This window comes from Bufo gargarizans, chromosome 9 (assembly GCF_014858855.1).
Source record: "Bufo gargarizans isolate SCDJY-AF-19 chromosome 9, ASM1485885v1, whole genome shotgun sequence".
NCBI classification, from domain to species: Eukaryota; Metazoa; Chordata; class Amphibia; order Anura; family Bufonidae; genus Bufo; species Bufo gargarizans.
Window position 1 is genome coordinate 74,223,417 of NC_058088.1, and position 20,090 is coordinate 74,243,506.

The window sequence follows — 20,090 nt, forward strand, 5'->3', positions numbered from 1 at the left end:
AGGCATAGTGAGTTATCACCGAAGCTTTGCGAGACTTCGGTGAATAACTTTGGTGTTTGATTATTAAGCTGGAAAACCATTTTGAAACAGGTATCCAAAGTTGGCTTCGGTACCGACTGGTACCTTAGTAGCGAAGCTGACTTCGGAACCAAATTTTAAAATGGTTTTCAAGTTCAAAAATCAAATTGTGAAGTTACTCACTGAAGTTTCGTGGGAGCGCATATATTGTAATGCTGTACTGAGACAAATCTCCATACAGAATTAAAACGAAGTTTAGAGCAAAGCTTTGTATACAGAGGAACCATTTACTTGTCATCTCTTTGGTAAGTTCTACATTTTTAGTAAATGACATACCAGAAGATATTTATCAAAGCAAGAAGTCGCTAAAGCATGCTCTCTAATATTCCATTTTTTTGTTAGATATTTTGTAACCTAGAGATCTGAACGCATTAAATATGTACATTTTTTAGCTGTGAGTCTGCTTCATGTATCTTTCTGATGAATCTTAAAAGTACATAAGGTCTGTAGGGCAACTTTTCTAAAGTGCAAATGAGGCTCAGAGTAGAATATTGTCTGCTAGACTTTCCAAATTATTTATATTCCTGCAGAGCGTATTCTTCTATATTCTGTGATTATTGCAAGAGGGAACTCCCTATCTCTTCTCATGGAAAGATGTCAGACATTGTTAATCACATTACTAATCTGGCATGTTGAGTTCTACTTGTCTGATCACTGCTCTTATTGAATTTATTAGCACTTGTCATGTATGAAGGGTGATAAGATTTTCAAAATAAATTGAAGTGTTAACAGCTATTAGCTTTTGATTGCTCTCAGCAAAACAGTCCTTTATTTGTGCAGGCAGGGGAATTGTAGTAATTGTTTATTATGTAACATAAATTGTGTGCACTTGTAGTTTTATACATGGAAGAATTCTATGGAAAGCTGCTGCTTTACTTTCCCAGACCATAGATACCAGCCTATTGTGTGAGCAGTGCCCTGCAGTAAATTACATTTTAAGCATAACCTTTCACTTCATTTCCCTACCCTAAACAATGGCCATAAATGTTATGCTGTTTGTAATAGCTTTCTCAACAAGTATGTGCATAAATTGTGCAAATTAAACTAATAGTGCTTAGGAAATATACTACTTACCCCTTAAGAGTCATTTGGGTGGTGTTGTTGGGTAAAGAGTCATACAGTCCATGCCCCTTCTGGTTTGATTGATGTCCCAGAGGGGAGGATATGTAATTTCAAGCCAGCTCCAACTACCTGCAATACTGGCTTTGGCTTCATGTATTGACATATCCATGAAGGACATGGGACAGAGTGACTCTTCACCTGAAGTGCATCACCCAGATGACTCTTGAAGGGTAATTACTACAGTGTGTGCACTATTATAATTACATTTGCTAAACAGTATTAAAACAGGACATGTTGAAAAAGCTGTTACAAAGCAGTTAAATGCTATGGTTTTGGGTTAGGGTAGGAAAATCAAGTGAGCAGGTTCTTATCTGTTCAGCTTTGCCCAAGTGGCCAACACCTATGAAACCTAAAGGTTTCCTTTCCCTTCATCAAGACCACAGGGCCAAGCTGTGTCTTTATAGCTCAGATGAACAAAGTATTTAGATTTCCCCAAACAGCTGTGACACTCAATCAGAATTTCTCAGGCTTCATATGATTATACTGATCCTTGCATGAGGTCCAGAGACCTCCACTGGCGTCCAACTATAGAATTATAGGAACAGAAATCAGTGTTATAACTATATTGGTTGCAACTGCTTCCAAATTCCTATGCTTGATGTGTGGGGTGGGAGGACCTACAAATCTGAATAACTATAAGTAGTGAGGAGATGTAATGAGATATCTTGGTAATTTGACAATTATGTAATCTCGCTAGAAACCTTAGCTGACCTGTACCATATGCAAAAACTGTAGAAAAGCAGAAATCCTTCCACTCGCAAGTAAAGAAAAATATATAAAAATGTACATTAAGATGTTTGAATCTTCATTGAAAACTGAGAACATAAAATGTACTAATGACTACTATCAATACTTAAGCTCATCCACTGTCTTCTTAAAGTGGTCTGATGCGGTCCTATCTGTTCAGTTTGGTAAACTGTGTGTCTGCCCGTATGGAATGCTGAACTGATTTCTTGTCCTGTGTCCAGCAAACACCTTTATGCTTATATTGATAAGCATCAATCAGGGGTAATGATAGAAGGCACAATTTCCAGTGGCAAAATTTACCATCGGTTCCTCCAAAGAATATGAAAAACTGTTTTGTGATGTAGCCTGCAATGACTCCTGTACACTTGTCCTGGCCTGGAGTAGTGCTGTAGAGGTTTAAAAACCAATAGGCATGGTCATAGTGCCGGAAGGGAAGGCTCCAGAAGTCACAAAATGTAATGGTGGCCAACTAGTGATGTGGAACCATTTGGTCACTAATGGATTTAGCTTATAGCTAAACCATGGAGCAGGTCTAAGGCATTATGTACACCCTTAACAAATGAAAGAGAGTGTGGACTTTCTCATAGGAAATTGCCAGTTCACTACCCCTGGGGTACACCATGTTTGCAACAAATGGCACAAAGATGAGCTAAAGTCAACAAGTCACAGTTCCAAAGTATCTGGCAGGAATCCTACTTTTATGAAGCATGGGTTAAGGCAGCCAAATGCAGTCATCAGCAGTTATCATGTGGAGACCAGAATGAGCAGCAGACAAGTAGTTAGAGTCAAGAACACAAGCTGAGTTGATCAAAATGGAGCAAAAAAAGCACATGTATAGTTTAGCCAAAAGGACTGAAGCACAGAGTGATGGGGAGGAGTCTATAGGAAGTCTGGGACATTTCAGCAGTATCTGGAGTCAGGGTCAATTAGCATGCACTGGTCCTTCAAGAGAACAGAAGTCAACGCATGAGCATGACCCACAGCCAGAGCAAAAAAACAGACATGCAGTCAACAGTGGCAAGCAGACTGTCTGTTCACCTGACTTACAGGCAGGTAGCATTTGGCACCACTAAATGTATCAGGAGACAACCTCATCTGTAATAATAATGTAATGTCATGTTATCAGCCAGTGAGATGGGGTTGGAGCCAGAAGGCCCCTGAGTTCCCCAGTCTACAGGTACGATAGCATCTGTTGCTTCTACCTCAATTTATATACAGTATGGAAAATAATACATATATTAGAAAGTCAATCATAAGAATGAACCCTATCAAAACAATAGAAATAGGCTTAATCTGTGATACATCTGAGCCCTTTAGTGTTGTGAATTAAAATCAATTCCAGCTGTTATGTAAAGTATTCCATTAATATTCTGCCATCCATTTGTAATAGTTTATGCATTATACATGTGTCAGGTGTTTCTTTTATGGTGCCTGTGCTAATTGCTTCTTGTTCAATGTCCCTGAATATGAAAACACTAGGCAATCTGACTAATTGGGATCACTGATAACACTGAATAGCTGCACAGCTGAAAAATGTAGTAGTTCTGCGTGATTACTCAATACTAATGGGAACCAATATATTCTCTACCATATGCTCCTATAGACACATACAGATCTGCAGAATAAACAAACTGCATAGGATGTATAATAAATGTCAAGACCAACCTATGGTTTAACATTTATATGCCGCATCATATCATAGCTAGAGGACAATTGATCCCACAATGACCCTAACACTTTATTTCTGAACAAGCCAAAAATCTTCCTGCAGGTCTATTATATGTCGAAATGATATTATTTTCCTATAAATCCAAAAATCTTAAATTCTTTTAATCTAAATGAGTCAAAACTTGTTGCTAGGTTTATAATCTATCTTCAATTAGGTCAATTCAAAGGTCAGGTTTTTTTAGGTTACAGAACTCCAAATCATCATCCCTTCACATAGTTAAAGGGTTTGTCCGGCCATCCAACCCTTTATTTTTCTTTAAGTCGTTGAGAATGTTTTAAAAGATGTAATACCCGCTTCACTGATCACAGGCCACTCCTGTTTCCCTGCCAGTGTTTCTTTCCTGCTCCTTCTCAACATGGACATGTTACCAATGCAGCCAATCACTTGTGGTAGCGGGATACTGCTGCAGCAAATCACATGTCGGTGTTGAGAGGGAAGTCAAAACCAGCAGGGCATCCAAGAAATGTCGGAACGGGAGCAGCAGAGGATTGATGATGGTAAAGTATTACTTCTTTTATTTAATTTTTTCAAACATTCTCAGTGGGTTTAAAAAAAAAGTGGAATAGTTGGACAACCCTATAAAACTATTCTGCTTGTAGGTATTACTATGAGATTGAGTTCAAATGGAGCTGTATAAATTTATCCTAAGTGACGCCTCCTGGTGGTAGTTTCAGGCAGCCATATTTTTAACATTTAAAGGGAACCTGTCACTAAGAAAATGCAAATAAATCTGCAGGTTATAGAGCAGGTGGAGCTGAGCAGATTGATATATAGTTTTATGGGAAAAGATTCAATAAAACTTGTATTTTATGTTCATTCTGAAGTCCAGGAGGCGGTCCTAGCAGTGATTGACAGCTAACTCCCTAGCGCCTTCTGACGTCCCTCCCTGCACTAAGATGCTGTGAAATGATTCCTCACTATTCTATCCCTGCACTTATAAATTGTTTTTTCTGTATTTTTTTTCACAATCGTTTTTCCAATAGCTGTCCCTAGCACCTTCACACATCTGTCCCTGCACTCTGAACGCTGTAAAATGGCAGAATCTAAAATGGCTGCCATATTAATAGGGCTGTGACATCAGAGGGCTGGCTGGCTGCTGATTGGCTGCATGCAGGCATGTTAATCTGGGTGATCCCGCCTTCCCAGAGTTCCATGCCCCATGTCCTCAGTCCTCACACGTGTAGCTGCCATTTTTCGGAAAATTGCGATTCGTTACCCACGAAGCGTGAGGAAATTCGCATTCGTTGCAAATTACATTTTTCCTGAAGTTCTAAACGAATTCCACTTCGTCAGCTTCAATTCGCTCATCTCTAGCAATGACAATACAAATATATTACCCTGACATGATAGCAAAACCCTCAACAGGATGCAATTGACATCTCAACAATTGAGTGGCCACAATGTGGAGATTAATATGGCATACACATCTCCAGATAAAATATCACAAAATCATGTTTTTTTCATAGCTAGTCATTTGCACCGCCTATATATCTCAAGATATGGTGAGCCAAGTATTATATGGTTGCCAATTCATTAGAATAGGTACCATGTAATGCTAGTTTTTAGCTCCAACATCTGCTGAAATGTGAAGCCACACTGCCTGACCTACAGAGGACAGCTTTTTTTTTATTTTTTTATTTTTTTTAGAGGAGGAAGTATCTTATTGTGATAAGCCTTTCAGAACAGTTTAGCTAATGTAACTGCGATAATAAAAAGATTTTTCTAAAAATTCCCTAAAAATAGCTTGCAAATATTTTTCTGTGGTTTTTGTCACAAGATAACGTGCAATTTTAAAATCGGGCTATATATTATTCACAAAAGAAGCATTAAAAACCCTATGATTAAAGGGAATGTCTCACTTCAGCAAATGGCATTTATCATGTACAGAAAGTTAATACAAGTCACTTACTAATGCATTATTATTATCCATATTGCTTCCTTTGCTGGCTTGATCAATATTTCCATCACATTATATACTGCTCGTTTCCATGGTTACGACCACCCTGCAATCCAGCAGCGGTGGTCGTGCTTGCACACTATATAAAAAAGCGCTGGCCTATCTGGTGGCCGGGACCATAGGAGTGCACATAGGAGAGCTTTTTCTTATAGTGTGCAAGCACGGCCACCGATGCTGGATTGCAGGGTGGTCATAACCATGGAAACAAGAAGTATATCATGTGATGTAAAAATGGATTAAACCAGCAAAGGAAGCAGTATGAATTATAATAATGCATTAGTAAGTGCATTGTATTAACTTTCTCTACATGATCAAATCAATTTGTTCAAGTGAGACAACCCCTTTAATGCAATTCAGCCAAATTCAGATAAAAGACAATGGCCCATAATGAGCACCACCTGTGCTTACCTCAAGTACGGAGCCGCTCTGAACAACAGATAGTCAAGATTCCCCCAATAATAGAGTACATTGGGGGGGGGGGGGGCATTTATCATCCCCTGTAGTCCAGAAAGCTGGCGTCAAAGAGATTAAAAGTTTGGCACATGCCTGGCGTGTACTTTTTAGGATTTTGGCACGGCTGACCACCCAAAAAAGTGGTGCGGGCAATGGGAAGCCGGGCACATTTATTATAATCAATGCCTGGAAACTGGTGTAGATTGTACCTGAAATCTGCACCTGCTCCCTTTCTAAAATGTGTGCCTCTTAATAATTGTGGCTCATTCGACGCCAGTAGGGGATAGATTAAGAACAACGTGTAAAACATTGTTCATAATACATGTCCTCCTGTGTCTTTCATGACTACATTCAGAAACAAACAAAAAAAACGAGAGACTGGAATTTTCTCAAAAGGAACAGCCATACCAGAAATTACAGAACAGCAGCCAATTGCAGCCGGAGAGCCAAATTGCAGTCAGTACTGTTGGCAACAGAATATTCTTTATTATTTCAGTAATTGAGTATCTGTTAAGTATTGTGTGTAATTTTACCCGCAAAGCTTATTTATTGTACATGAGGCTGTCAGTATAAGACACATTATTACACCACTCTGGTCCCCACTCCCGCTAGAAAGATTAAATGTGTATTCCAATATTAATGTCCTCCTGTTAACATGAGTTATAGTGAAAATGATGTGTATAGACCAGGGGTGGGCAACCTGCGGCTCTCCAGGTGTTGTAAAACTACAATTCCCACCATGCCCTGCTGTAGTGTGATAGCTGTAGTCAGTCTGAGCATGCTAGGAGTTGTGGTTTTGCAACAGCTGGAGAGCTGCAGGTTGGCCATCCTTAATATACACCATGCAAACTTCCCATTTTTCCGTACAATTGATTTTGTATCCAACTGTCTGGGGTTGGTATTGGGCTGAAGTAATCCAATACTGGAGTTTTCCACCTTTTGAACAGATTTTGGTCCCCTGCCCACTGGACGTGTGGAGGTAAACATACTTACCTGCTTCTTGCCACCCAAATCTAGCACCTTCTGTTCACCTCGCTTTGGTCCCACTTTTCAACCTCTGGCATGGATGATGGTCACTTGTGCCGTTACAGCCAATGACTGGTCTTAGCGATGATATTTCCCCCAAGAGGCACATTACCTAATGACATGTCACTCTGGGGGAATACGTCACCCATGTGCCAGTCATTGCCTGAAATGACACATGTGACTCCCGTCTATGCTGGAAGTTGACAAGGGTGTTCGCTCTGCAAAACATAAGGAGCCAGGATAAAGTGGCAGGGATCAGATAAGTATGTTTTCCCCCCACAGGTCAGTGGGGGGGGGGGGGGGATTTTCTTCAAAAGATAGGCAATCCCTTTCAATCTATTTTTTAAGAGATATTTTAATTAAGCCTTTTTTATTATCCCAGTTACAGATAATAGGATCTTCCTCAAAAAAAAATAAAGCTATCCTCTGTACACTGCAGGTCAGACTCTTGGAGAAAATTATATCTGGCTTCACATTTTAGCTGAAAATTAGCCTTACATGATACTTATTCTATTAAAAGGGTAACCATGTAATATGTGGCTCATCATAGCCTGAGATAGAAGTGGAGCAAATGACCAGATCTGAAAAAAATAACATGATTTTGTGATATTTTATCTGGAGATGTCTATGCTATATAAATCTAAGTAGGGTCTCTCAATTGTCGAATGTGAATTTCATCCTATTGTTTTGGTTTTTTTTCCCTATCATTTCAGGATAATGCATTGTATTTGTATTGTGATAAATTGAAGTCATTAATGAAATTTGAGAAACGGTAAAGGTGGATACATCTGTATATGGACGGACTGTAGGAGGCTTTCCTAATGAGCGGTTTTAGGCTCTAACATAATGTAGAATAAGTATGATACACATCGTATGATGCTCTTCAGCATATGGTTAGAGTTGTCTTGATGAGACAGCTTCATTAAGGGTTGACTGATAATGAGGGGGCATCATAAACACCGCCATCTGCAATAATGCCCTCTTTTACAATCATCAGCGCACAATGATTTGTATGTCAGTGTTTAACCTGCATCAAACTCAATGAAGCAGGAGCCTTCTCAAGAAGACTCTCAAAGCTGGTTGAGAAGCTTGAACCCTCTTTTATGGATTTATAGGTTCCTTGGCTTAAAGAGCTCTGTGTGCCGACAATGTTTGAAAAGCATTTCAAGTCCTTCTATAGCAGAGCTGATATTCTCATTGAACAGTTTATTTTTGTGCCATGATAACTAATTCAGAATTCTGTCTGCTAACGGGAGGCTACATCATGTATGTAATTGTGGGAGAATGATGCAATGTAGTGATAAGCATGGCACACATTTTCTGATATACTTGCAGCTTTTTTGTGTCATAAACAGATTGCTGCATTTTGTTATTTGTACTTAAATCTCTTAATATTAACCCCTTGATGACATCCACCCACCATACATGTATGGAAGTGGAGTGAAGCACCATAGCGTAATCCATAAATACAGGAGTAGTACACTCATTTGATGTGTTTCTGGTCCACACGGGCCTTTAATGTATGAAATACATCAGAAGATTGTACTAGTCCTGTATTTATGGACTACATGTTTTGCCATTTTTAATATGGTTTAATAAAAGGCAAGCTGAAAAACTTATATTTTTTTTATAACTGATCAATGTTTAATTCCTCTTGGAGTAAAAATAGTTTTAATGTTAAAGCACTGCGGTACATATTCAAATCATCCCTTTTTTCAACTTTACATATAACATAAATAATAAAATGATAATCCATAATTGGTATTGCTGTGTCAAAAAATGTCCAGGCTATTAAAATATAAAAGTATATACAGTTGCAAGAAAAAGTATGTGAACCCTTTGGAATGATATGGATTTCTGCACAAATTGGTCATAAAATGTGATCTGATCTTCATATAAGTCACAACAATAGACAATCACAGTCTGCTTAAACTAATAACACACAAAGAATTAAATGTTACCATGTTTTTATTAAACTCACCATGTAAACATTCACAGTGCAGGTGGAAAAAGTATGTGAACCCTTGGATTTAATAACTGGTTGAACCTCCTTTGGCAGCAATAACTTCAAACGTTTCCTGTAGTTGCAGATCAGACGTGCACAACGGTCAGGAGTAATTCTTGACCATTCCTCTTTACAGAACTGTTTCAGTTCAGCAATATTCTTGGGATGTCTGGTGTGAATCACTTTCTTGAGGTCATACCACAGCATGTCAATCTGGGCCACTGTAGAAGGCGTATTTTCTTCTGTTTAAGCCATTCTGTTGTTGATTTAATTTTGTGCTTTGGGTCGTTGTCCTGTTGCAACACCCATTTTCTGTTGAGTTTCCGCTGGTGGACAGATAGCCTTAAGTTCTCCTGCAAAATGTTTTGATAAACTTGGGAATTCATTTTTCCTTCTATGATAGCAATCCAACCGGGCCCTAACTCAGCAAAGCAGCCCCAAACCATGATGCCCCCACCACCATACTTTACAGTTGGGATGAGGTTTTGATGTTGGTGTGCTGTGCCTCTTTTTATCCATACATAGTGTTGTGTGTTTCTTCCAAACAACTCAAATTTGGTTTCATCTGTCCACAGAATATTTCGCCAGTACTGCTGTAGAACATCCAGGTGCTCTTGTGCAAACTGTAAATGTGCAGCAATGTTTTTTTTGGACAGCAGTTGGTTCCTCTGTGGTATCCTCCCATGAAATCAATTCTTGTTTAGTGTTCTACGTATTGTAGATTCGCTAACAGGGATGTTAGCATATGCCAGAGACTTTTGTAAGTCTTTAGCTGACACTCTAGGATTCTTCTTTTACCTCATTGAGCAGTCTGCGCTGTGCTCTTGCAGTCATCTTTACAGGACGACCACTCTTAGGGACAGTAGCAGCAGTGCTGAACTTTCTCCATTGATAGACAATTTGTCTTACCGTGGACTGATGAACAGCAAGGCTTTTGGAGATACTTTTACAACCCTTTCCAGCTTTATGCAAGTTAACAATTCTTAATTGTAGGTCTTCTGAGAGCTCTTTTGTGTAAAGCATCATTCACATCAGGCAATGCTTCTTGTGAAAAGCAAACCCAAACTAGTGTGTGTTTTTTATAGGGCAGGACAGCTGTAACCAACACCTCAAATCTCATCTCATTGATTGGACTCCAGTTGGCTGACACCTCACTCCAATTAGCTCTTGGAGATGTCATTAGCCTATGGCAGTGATAGGCAAACTGCGGCTCTCCAGCTGTTGCAAAACTACAACTCCCACCATGCCCTGCTGTAGGCTGAAAGCTGTAGGCAGTCTTTGAATGCTGGGAGTTGTAGTTCTGCAACAGCTGGAGAGCCGCAGTTTGCCTATCACTGGCCTAGGGGTTCACATACTTTTTCCACCTGCACTGTGAATGTTTACATGGTATGTTCAATAAAAACATGGTAACATTTAATTATTTGTGTGTTATTAGTTTAAGCAGACTGTGGTTGTCTATTGTTTTGACTTAGATGAAGATCAGATCACATTTTATGACCAATTTGTGCCAAAATCCATATCATTCCAAAGGGTTCACATACTTTTTCTTGCAACTGTATCCTGTATATTGAACAACGTAACAGAAAACAAATCAAAATGCCCAAACAGGCATGTTATGGTCATTTGGCCAATTGAAAATTATAAACATAAAAAGTCTTTTATATTTTGTTTAAGTAGTAAATCATAACAAAAACAATACAAATTTTATATTTTTGATACTGACCCAAATATTAAAGGTTACACTTTAGCACACAGTAAATTTGCAGTAAACCCAAAAAACTATGCATTTTTTTCTTTACTTTTATCCCACAAATAATTTTTCTTTCAGTTTTTTACTATATGCTAGAGATAAAAACAAAAGTGAAAAAAATAAATTTGTTCACAGTGCCAAGGGGTTAAAGTTACTATAATTAAAAAGCAATTAAAAAAAAGTAACTCACAGATTGTAATGGTTTTAATGTCGCTAACGTGTAAAAAAAAAATTTTTTATATACCATGTATTGATTTAATTGCGCAATAAAGCATATTTTATGCAAATCTAATCATCTTAGTCAGTACATATTTTATTATATTCAGTCTTCCAGGTGCGACAACAATAAGACATCTAACAGTCACACCTGCTGCTTAGAAATACATGTGCAGTTATAAAACCTAATTGTCTCTGCCTCGTTGCGACTCTCACTGAATAAAACAACAGTAGATGTTGAAAGGAGAAGTAACTGGTTCAACAAGGATTAAAAGCCAATACATTAATCCTCTAACATCTTTAGGGTAGAAGTAAATGTACAAAAATCAATGTGATTGCTGTTGCTCTGATAAGTAGTTAGTAGCAATTAATTTGGATGTCAGTTTGTATTTAGTGATGAGCGGCAGGGGTCATATTTGAATTTGCGATATTTTAATGACAAATATGCGACAAAACGAATATATAGCACTAAATTGAATATAGTGCTATATATTTGTTTTTTAGAATATTCGTAATTTTTTTCCATCTGAAGTCATGATTCCTCCCAGCTTAAGTTGCTTGTGGGCCAATGACTCATTGGCCCACAAGCAAGAAGCAGCGAGGAATCATGTGCTAATATGGAAAAAATGACGAATATTCGAAAAACTAATATAGCACTATATTCAAAATATTCACTAATTATCGAAGTTGCGATATTCGTGATAAATATTCGTAATTCGAATATTTGCGCTCAACACTATTTGTATTTACAAGTGCAAATTTCAGTCAGATAAATATCCTTTTAGTGACCAGGTTACTCATGTCTTTTGGTTCATGTAAGGCTACTTTCACACTAGAGTTTTTGCTGGATCCAGCAGGGTTCAGCAAAAACGCTTCCGTTACTGATAATACAACGATCTGCATCCGTTATGAACGGATCCGGTTGTATTATCTTTAACATTGCCAAGATGGATCTGTCATGAACTCCATTGAAAGTCAATGGAGGACGGAACCGTTTTCTATTGTGGCAGATTGTGGCAGAGAAAACGGATCCGTCCCCATTGACTTGCATTGGGGGTCATGCCAGATGCATCTTGCTCCGCATCCCAGGACAGAAAGCAAACTACAACATGTTGCGGTTTGCTCTTCAGTCTGGGAACGCAACTAAATAGAACAGAATGCATTTTGGAGCATTCCGTTCTGTTCAGTTCATTTTTTTCCCCATTGACAATGAATGGGGACAAAACTGAAGTGTTTTTTTCCGGTATTTGGTCCCTATGATGAATATCAATACCGGGAGACTAAAACAATAGTGTGAAAGTAGCCTTACATACTAGTACCACAACACTAATATGAATTCATATGGGAACTTAAGGGATTGTCCCATTGCAATAACTTATCTGTCAACAAACAGTAAGTATCTGATCACTGGGACGCCCACTGATCACTAGAACAGGGCCTGTGTTCCCTGTTTGGATGGAGTAGCAGACATGCATTCACGCTGGCAATCCATGCAACACTATAGGGCTTCTGGAAATAGAAGAGCACTTGTACTTTGCTGTGTCCAGCAGCCCCCCATTCTGCTGTTCAGTGGAGGACCCACTTATTCTCTGTCCTGTTTAAGGGCTCTTTCACACTTGTGTTGTTCTTTTCCGGCATAGAGTTCCGTCGTCGGGGCTCTATGCCAGAAGAATCCCGATCAGTTTTATCCTAATGCATTCTGAATGGAGAGAAATCCGTTCAGGATGCATCAGGATGTCTTCAGTTCCGGACCGGAGCGTTTTTTGGCCGAAGAAAATACCGCAGCATGCTGCACTTTTTGCTCCGACCAAAAATCCTGAAGACTTGTCGCAAGGCCGGATCCGGAATTAATGCCCATTGAAAGGCATTAATCCGGATCCGGCCTTAAGCTAAACGTTGTTTTGGCGCATTACCGGATCCGACGTTTAGCTTTTTCTGAATGGTTACCATGGCTGCCAGGACGCTAAAGTCCTGGCAGCCATGGTAAAGTGTAATGGGGAGCAGGGGAGCAGTATACTCATCGTCCGTGCGGCTCCCGGGGCGCTCCAGAGTGACGTCAGGGCGCCCCACGCGCATGGATGACGTGATCGCATGGACACGTCATCCATGTGCATGGGGCACTCTGATGTCATTCTGGAGCACCCCGGGAGCCGCACAGACGGTAAGTATACTGCTCCCCCGCTCCCCACTACTACTATGGCAACCAGGACTTTAATAGCATCCTGGCTGCCATAGTAACACTGAACGCATTTTGAAGACTGATCCGTCTTCAAATGCTTTCAGTTCACTTGCGTTTTTCCGGATCCGGCGTGTAATTCCGGCAAATGGAGTACACAACGGATCCGGACAACGCAAGTGTGAAAGAGGCCTAAATGGGACAACCCAAAGATCTGAAATTATGGTACCAGTGTTGTTGCTCAAGTGCTATGCCTAGGTGGACATACAGGTTCCCTTTCAAAGAACATATTCAATATAGTAGATACAAATCAGTGAGTAAATTTGGAGGTTTTGAACATAAATGGTGCTTGACAATGTACCCCCTGACAAAGCAGCAATTACTGTCCAATCCTAAATTTATGAGATCCTTCTCAGAAAGTATGCAGACATGTTGATGTCCTCATCAATATGATTCTAGGCTAGGATAATGTCATGGGCACAGTTTTGCAATTTTTCTAATGACTTTCATTGTTTTTACCACCTAAAACGTAATTTGGGACATATTATACGTGAACTTTTATAATCAATTTACCATGGTTCTAGTTACAATATAGTGTGCCCCATATGACTTGATCTCAACAAATCAAATTCTCTCAAAATAGATAATCTTATAAATATTTTATGGGCTTCGTTCCACTGTATTTATCAGAAATGGTTGTCATTTCCAATAAGTATTTCATGCTGCCAGACTGACATGTTTGACAGTCTTCCAGAGAATTTATAGAGAGTTGTAGTGATTAAAATGTAAGACACTGTTAGCATCTGTTCCATTCATTGAAATACTGAAACACTAAAGCTTTACATGAATCCAGTGTGACCATTAATAATTCAATGCAAGGTATTCCTGAGATTTTCCTAATATCATAGGTCAGGATGTTTGTTATAAAGCAATTATGAAGTATGGGAAGTGACATATGTAAAAATTCCGTATGAGATTACTGTATAGTGTTGTAAATGCAGTTCTATATATAATAACATAAATAATTCACATGCTCTACATTGTCTGTATGAGACACAGAAGGGTTTACAAATTGTTAGCTAGTTTGTTTGGACAAACACTTGATTGATTCCTGTATATCACTCATTAGATTGTAGTATATCTCTATGGAATGTAATAATATCTCAATAATGGCTTTCTGTCTCAGTGATGTCACACATTTTTTGTAACATCATGAGAATAATTTAAATATATGTGATGAAATTGTTGGATATGCTATTCTATTGTCATGTGGGGTGCGGACCCACTGTGCCACTGAACACTGGGCCTACTTCAGGGGTGAAGGGTGTTATCTAAGAGGCACCTTTGGTCTACACCATTTAACCTCTGTACAGGTATCTGTACCCTGCTGCAGGGGAGCCACCAGGCTGCTACTTTTTTAAATGGGTTGTCTGGATTCCCATATTGATGACCTATGCTCAGGAATCAATATCATCAATATTAGTCTCTGTGGGGGGAGGGGTGTTCACTCCTGCCTATCAGCTGTTTGAAGAGACTACAGTGCTTATATGAGCGCTACGTTCTCTTCACTGTTTACCTGCACTCCATTGACATTGCAGTGTAATTAAAATGCTCTGTCCCTTTGAAGTAACATCCAGCTGTATTATTTCCTGTGTAGTTAAAGATGGCCTGTCACCACAAAATGTAATGCATCATGTTATAGAGCAGGAGGCGCTCAGCAGATATAGTTTTGTAGATTCAGTAAAACTTGTAATTTATACATTTATAGCTTTTTCCGAACTTCAGACTGCTCCCATGTACAGCTATCAATGACTGACAACTATCTCTGTATACAAGCTTACACAGAGAATGCTATCAATCACTAATGACTCCTACAGCAATTATTGACTGGCAGCTATCTTTGTGTACACACTTACATCGGGAATTCTATCAATCACTGATAACACCTCCCCCGTGTACAGCTATCAGTGACTGACAGGTATGCCTGTATACACAGTTACACAGACAATGCTATCAATCACTGATAACATCTCCCTTGTATACAGCAATCTGTCACTGACAGCTATATCTATATACAAACTTATACAGAGAATGCTATCAGTCACTGATAACACCGCCCCTGTGTACAGCTGAACTCAGAAATAGCAGAGATAAAAATGTATAAATTACAAGTTTTACTGATTCTTTTCCCACAAAGCTATATATCAATCTGATCAGCTCCTCTGGCTCTGTAACATGCTGCCTGCAGATTGCATCACATTTTGTGGTGACAGGTCCTCTTTAAGAAGCTATAATGTACAGAACTTCTTGAAAACTACATTTTGAGGACTACCATCAACCTTGAATGGCCTTAGTATTTTAAAAAGATTTTCCAGCTTTGTGCATTTTTTTTTTAAATGTTAAACCTAGCCTGCTGTACTTGTAGAAAACAATATACTCAGCTGTTCCCTGCTTCTCCGTTACAGCTTCCTAGGTCTCTGGCTCCCTTCTGTGGTTTTCCAGTATCCGTCCTGTGGATGAATGGGGTCACGTGTGCTGCCATTGCCATTAACTGGCCTCAGTGGTGATATGGCTCCAAACGACCAGTGACTTATATAAGGCCAGTCAGTGGCACATGTAACCTCCCTCCCCAGTCCATTTGGAAGTTTGCAGGACAGGGTTCAGAAGACTGCAGAAGGGAACTAGGGTCCCAGGAAGCTGGCATGAAGCAGATGGCAGCAGGTGAGGTTTTTTTTCAACAGGGACAGCAGTCTAGGCTTAAAAATGAGTTTAAAATGAATTTGCCCAGGGTTCCACTTTAAAGTGTATATTCAGCCAATCAGAACATTTTACAGTTTTACCCAACATTTTTACTCAACACTCTTTCTGCTATAAAACCATGAATCATTTATTTAAAGAAATCTATCATTTTATAAAATATCACAAGACAATAATGCTTACATTTTTCAAGAACATTGATGTGTCATGAAAGCATGAAGATTTTAGTGAGCTATGTATTCTCTGTGTGGCTTGTCTTACTCCGCTCTGCTATAATTCTATGCTTGAAATGTTAGTGTTGGTTGTCTTTTAATATTTTATGACATGCCTGCTCTTTCATTGTGGCATTCTTGGATGTGAAAAATAAGCTCATTACCAAGCACTTGTTGGGAGAGTCTGTATACACACTTACAACCACTGGGTGAGCTCACCATCAATGTTGGTTCTAGTTTTTGGCTTTGTTGCCAATTCTGGAATGATTGTATAAAATCTTCTAAAAACCGGTGTGTATCAAAGGGGTTCTCACATATGTCTCTTATTTGAACAGGTAATCATCAATGTTATTGCCAAATTGTCCTCACATTGAATGTGAAACTTTGTACATTATAGGGGCTGATGGAAGCTTCTCACTCACTGCATGTGCAGGAAAATGCTTTAAAGTATCGACCATTTATAATCAAAATCTCCATTACTGCAGTATAATCTTGTAACTTGGTGAATTTCCTCATCTTATCCAGTAACTGTTACTGTTACATTTTAATTACATGTTTTGGTTAGGGTTTTAAATAGCCACTTGCCATTTTGTGTCTTCCAGTGGCCTTCCTTTGCCAACTGTTCATGGTGCCAACCTAGTAAATTCAAGTGGAGGTTCTGGAAGTTCCAGTGAATCTGAAACCAGTTCAGAATCAGATTCGGATAGTGAGAGCAGCTCCAGTGATAGTGAATGTAATGAAGAAAACCGTAATGTAACCCCAGAGGTAACATTGTGTACTGTATTGCTTGTTTTTCTGAAGTTGTGTATGTGGCTATCATTATTGACTGTGTACATGGTTATTTGTAGTGCTTAGAAAACACCCAACTAGAAAATGTCATAAATATCTCATTGCTTCTTCTCCACTTTGTAAGTTTCAGCAACAAACCAAGCAATGCTGGAAATTGGTCTAAAATAAGAAAAATGCATCACTACTCAATTAGTACATCCAAACTGCCTCTCCAGTTCTCCCCACCAGACTGCTTACGTGGCTGTAGTGCTGACATAACTTCAAAAACATGTTGCTGCTACAGCCAATCGCTGGCCTCAATAGTGCACCATTGAGGTCATTGATTGGCTGCAGTAGTCATGTTTTGTCAGTATAATGCCAGCACTGCAGCTAAGAAGACAACATCCTGCAGAGGAACCATACAGGGTGCTGGATCTACTAGATGAGTAGTGATCCATTATTTTTTTTGTTTCTTGCTAAAAAGGATAACCCCTTTAGCATTGTATATTGAGCTTATCTTACTGCTGCAATTGGATAAAATGTAGTTCTCTGTATATGGTATACAAACAATATGCATTCTGTTTGCCTAGTATTCAATAGAGAGTACATTAAACTAGCATCATGAAATATGCATCATTTGAGATTATTTAGAATTTTTTGTTTAGTTAGATATCTCTGGGGCTTAAATGAATGGAAGCATCCAATGCATTTGCTAATTAGCCATTTCTATAAACTAGTCTTGTAAAAAAAAAAAAGCTATTTTATTTTAAAAGAAAATATTTTTGAATGCGATCTTCTTGTAAAACCAAAATATTATACAGTTTTTATTTTTTTCCTTTACAGCCCGAACCACCATCTACAAACAAATGGCAGCTGGATAAGTGGTTAAATAAAGTCAACCCACATAATAAAACATTAATTAACAACCAAAATGATGGACATTCAGAAATTAATTCTGAGCCTCAGAATAACCAACAGATTGAAGAAGAAAGTAAAAGGGAACTTAATAGTGTCAGTTCTCAGTCAGACTCCCTTCCCAAAGATAAAGAGCTCTTGAGTCCAGTTAGAGAAAAAAACAAACCTAGGGTACCCCAAAAACCTCCAGAGTCAAAAACCTCAAAACAGAAGTCACCAGCTCATAATGAAACCACTCCACAAAGAGCTGTTGCTAAGAAACAACCAAAAAAGGTTGAAAGAACATCAAGTGCCGAGGACTACTCTTGGAATAAACCAAACCCCATCAGCAGCACTCCCAAAGAAAAAGATGTCCGAGAAAACCAAGAGCCACCAAAAGCAAGGACAAAAGCCACTGTTGCTAAAACTGCTCCAAGAAAGGAGCAAAGGACTTGCACAAGTAGTGCATCAGAGAAAAAGAAGGCAAGAGGGGCAAGTAAAATTGTCCCTAAATCTAGGGAGTTTATTGAAACTGATTCAGCATCAGATTCAAACACTGACCAAGAGGAAGTCCTTCAGGTCAAGCAATCAAAGACATGCACTGGTCCCACAAATCCGGTAAAGTCGAAAGACTGTAGCAGCAACATCTTAAGTGTCAGCAGTTTAACCAGCAATAGCAGCAGTATATCACTTGATCAAACTCATAATGATCTGGAAGAACCATTTTCTCCTCTTCCTGTGGTTCAAAATGAACTTCTATCACCACTGAGGGAATTTGAAGAGATTAAGTCTTTATGGGTAAAAATAGACCTTACTCTGTTATCCAGAATACCACCAGGTCAAGAGACTTTTGAGACTGAAGTATTAAAAAATGAAACTAGAGACCAAGGTTTTAAACATAAGCCTCAAACACCAGCCACAGCTACTGAGAAAAACTCCACAAAATCGAGAAGGAAGCACAAGGTAAGTTAAAATTACCACAACAATTCTAAAAGAATTGTTAGCATTTTATTATTTTTTTTACAGTTTTTGGTTTGTAATTCTTTGTAATTCTGCTATCTATGATTATATTCATATACTTGAAGTCTTCTTTGGACACAATTTCATTTTGTATCTAAGTACAGTAGGTTAAAAATACAGTACCAATTTGTTTCTTTATATATTTTTATATCTTTATACAGTCAGAGTTCCATTTTTCTGATATAGAGTTGCAAATTCACTGTATAGATATATAGCTAAATAATAATATATTTCTAGCTGACTGCAGTTGTCACTAAGGAGAGCTTTTGAGCTTACTGAATACTGTGAGACACACTTACTAAAGACTTGAAATGCATATGCCAGTCTTAGTAAAAAGCCCACTGGGGTAATATGAGCCATATCAATTAAATTTGTCAAGTCTTTTGTTGTCCATGCACCATAAATTAAAATATATGCCATCTGTAAGCCATGACCATTTCACTACTCATAAATTGTTGTAAATGTGTCAGGCTGAGGTCTTCTTGCTCCCTTCCACTAAGGACAATCAACTTTTTTTTTAAAGTGACAAGAGTCGTGGAGAATTGTAAAACTTTGCAAATGTTGCTTAAAATGCAATTTGCACAGAATTGTGTGATTTTTGTATGCCAGATGTACTCCTATGTTTGTGTTATGCTAAACAGGAGCGTAACTACCATAGTGGTAGAACATGCAACTGCTATTGGGCCCAGGGCAAGAGGGGGCCCAGTCTTAGTTGGGATTATCTCCTCTTTTACTGGAGATAAAAACTTGGTCAGGACTCTACCCTCTAAAGGAACAACTTTTAGCAAATGAGGCAGTGGAAAAATGGCCGAAGGGTCATTGAAAAGGGTTTAGGCCGAAACCCTTCTGTCATGTTTTGAGGGGACTGATTTTATATTTGCTATGGGGTCCTTGCATGTATGCCACTGATCCCAAATGTACAATTACTGTATGAACAGTATACATTTAACTCCTCCTAGTAGCTACAAGCAGATTAAATGTAATCTTGTATCTCTGACTGTGTGGTAGATTAACTGAACTTCAAGCTAGGTCAGCACAAAACTTTCCATGCTGTGTTGGGGCACAGCCCTTAAAGATTTGGAATTATAACACCCAGTTGTCAGTGTATTCATAAATTACATTGAGAATACAAGTTTTCTTAAGACAGACATGTCAGGAGAACTAATTAGTGTTCTTTAGC

General features: G+C 38.7%; 1 protein-coding gene across 1 annotated transcript in view; it reads left to right on the forward strand.

Moving 5' to 3' along the window:
• The window catches only part of AFF2 (AF4/FMR2 family member 2), a 614,371-nt gene that overhangs the window by 544,616 nt on the left and 49,665 nt on the right, over positions 1–20,090 (forward strand). Inside the window, exons 10-11 of the mRNA XM_044306720.1 lie at positions 16,831–16,993; positions 17,840–18,853. Of these exons, the coding sequence (XP_044162655.1) occupies positions 16,831–16,993; positions 17,840–18,853 (1,177 nt within the window). The remainder of the gene's footprint in view (positions 1–16,830; positions 16,994–17,839; positions 18,854–20,090) is intronic.